The sequence below is a fragment of the Syzygium oleosum genome, unplaced genomic scaffold, assembly GCF_021117445.2.
Source record: "Syzygium oleosum isolate NSW1041296 unplaced genomic scaffold, Sole_v2.1 Sole_v2.34, whole genome shotgun sequence".
NCBI lineage: Eukaryota > Viridiplantae > Streptophyta > Magnoliopsida > Myrtales > Myrtaceae > Syzygium > Syzygium oleosum.
In genome coordinates, this window is record NW_026607518.1 from 2,116,995 (window position 1) to 2,119,409 (window position 2,415).

At 40.2% G+C, this 2,415-nt stretch overlaps 1 protein-coding gene across 1 annotated transcript; it reads left to right on the plus strand.

Annotated features, from left to right (window-relative positions):
- Positions 1 to 1,592: 1,592 nt before the first annotated feature.
- Positions 1,593 to 2,081, plus strand: LOC115662752 (uncharacterized). The gene has a single exon (XM_030584858.2). It carries the CDS (start codon positions 1,593 to 1,595, stop codon positions 2,079 to 2,081), a length of 489 nt encoding a protein of 162 aa, XP_030440718.2.
- Positions 2,082 to 2,415: the final 334 nt, after the last annotated feature.

Genomic DNA, 2,415 nt, shown 5'->3' on the forward strand with positions numbered 1-2,415 from the left:
CATGATATTCTTTATGAATCTTCGTTTTGTCCAGAGTTGCTTTGCCTGTTGTGATTTTCTCATATCAATCAAATTTCCTTAACAAACAAACGAATCGCGTGTTGGAATTTCATTCGATAATTTCAACCCGTCATGTCTAGAATATCCCGCATCACGAATAAAGATCGTTGACAAAATTTAATTTAAGGCCATGCTAAGAAGAACGAAACAAAAGGTCCAGAGCATAAATATTTCCTGCCTAATTAATCGTAGTCATGTTGTAAGGCAACGCAAGACTTCATGTGCACGTTGGACCATGACAAAAGTGCTCCTATTATAAGTTTTCCAGGCAGAACTACGTGAGAGTCGTCCACGTCATCGGTCAAAGTCTACTAGATTTTCAGCGTGGGTCCCGCATATTGGTTGCTTCCTAGGAATTGCACTGCATGGAAAAGAACTTGGGATGTGATTCTTGTCATGTCGTTGTCGTCCACTACGGCTTTTGTGTCGTGTTTTTCATTTCATTGAACATGTTCATCCCGGTGAATCACTTCATCTTTCTCGACTTTTTGGGCGATGCCGAGCAATAATGGAGAAAAATATTGAATGACTCGCAAGCATTATGTCATCTACAGTGACTTGTGATTTTTCTTCGTCAGCGTATGTTTGCGCATTTGAAATGACTTGACCATTTTGTATTCTATCGAATTACCATCGCGGGATCACCATGTGAGAAAGAATTTAGCGGATTCAATAAAGTGAACCGTTGGTGTCTGTGCCTTAATTCAGAAAATCAACACCATCCTTCTACTTTCTTTTTTATTCAAAATCATCCAAGTGCTTTTAAAATTGTCATCCTGATCGATTCTGTGACGGAATTTGCTGACGTGATGTTAATATCATAGGAATTTGCTGATATCCTTTAACGATGTTAGAATTTTGTTGATTTGAAATATTTTGTACTTTTATCTTCAATGTTCTCCCTTTTTCTCCTTGCGGCTATCATCATTAATCATCTTCTTCTTCAACCTGAACCCTTCCAAATTCAAACCAAAATCAAAAAAATCTAACATCCCCACCAATACAAATCCTTGATCAGCCATAGACTCCAGACGATATGGCTAAGCTCAACGAAACTCGAAGTTTAGGAAGGTAATATGTAATTTTCCCAAAGTAAGTGGTTAGTGGGCAACAGTTGCCAAAAGTTGGGAGGGGATAATTTGTAACTTTTCAAAGTTTAAAAATACGAAACTTTTGTTAGGTCTAGGGCGGAAACTATTATGTTTAGAGTTTTTGATCAAAACACTTGGCACTGCTTTTCATAATAAAATTTCTTATATTGGCGGGGCCGATGTCGGAAATGCGCAATATGCAACCAATCACTCTAATAATTCTCATTTTATGGCACATGCGTAATTAATAAACACGTCCATGTATGACAATTGACATGCAACTGATTATATATGACACCGATGAGGGTCAAAAAGTTGGTCATACTTTAATCCAAAATTCTCAAACACGCCACAATTCCCTTATTAAATACCTGCCCATTTCCAAACATATTCGCCAAACATACACTCTCTCTCTCTCTCTCTCTCTCTCTCTCCCATAGAATGGGCAACTGTGCAGCTCCTCAGATCACCAGAAATGGCGGCCTTCCCATGACCACCCATCACCAGGGCTGGTCATCATCATCTCCATCCACGGTCAAGCTCATTCACATGGACGGAAGGCTGCAAGAGTTCACTCAAACCGTGAAGGCTTCTCACCTCCTCTCCCAAAACCCTAACTGCTTCCTCTGCAGCTCAGAGTCCATGTTCATTGACACCATAGTCCCTCAAATTCATGAAGAAGAAGACCTCTGTTTGGGCCAACTCTATTTCCTCTTGCCTCTCTCCATGTCCCGAGTCCCGCTCTCTTTCCGAGAGCTCTGCTTGCTCGCCATCAAGGCCAGCGCCGTGCTCGAGAGCAGCTCGAGTTCGAGGAGAACGAAGGATGGAGGTCCATCAGTGGCGGCTCATCGGAGACGGTGTCGAGCTCCCACCGGGTTCGACGCCCCGAGACTAGAATTGGGTCAGAGGAGCCCAAGAATTGAGTTGTGAAAGTGCATGAGTATGAGATGATGTGGGAATCGAATAGACGACCGAACGGCTTGAAGAATATGCTAGAAACTCTTTTTCTTTTTTCTTTGTCTTTGTGTGAACAACTCTTTTCTTTGGTTGTTCTAAAATTAACTACTCTTTTAAGTGAGACTTAATATATGTGTCATTGTTTTTAGATTTGTGATCGGTCTGATTATGAGTAGCCCAATTATAATTCTTTCAATTATCAAATATCGTCATCGTCATCATTCACAATCATCATAACTATTATTATTATTATTATTATTATTCAAAGTAGCTTTATTTGGTTAAGTATGATAGAAGCCAGAAATAT

Excerpts from the sequence above, each read along its gene's own strand:
- LOC115662752 (XM_030584858.2), top strand. The coding sequence starts at position 1,593 with ATGGGCAACTGTGCAGCTCCTCAGATCACCAGAAATGGCGGCCTTCCC.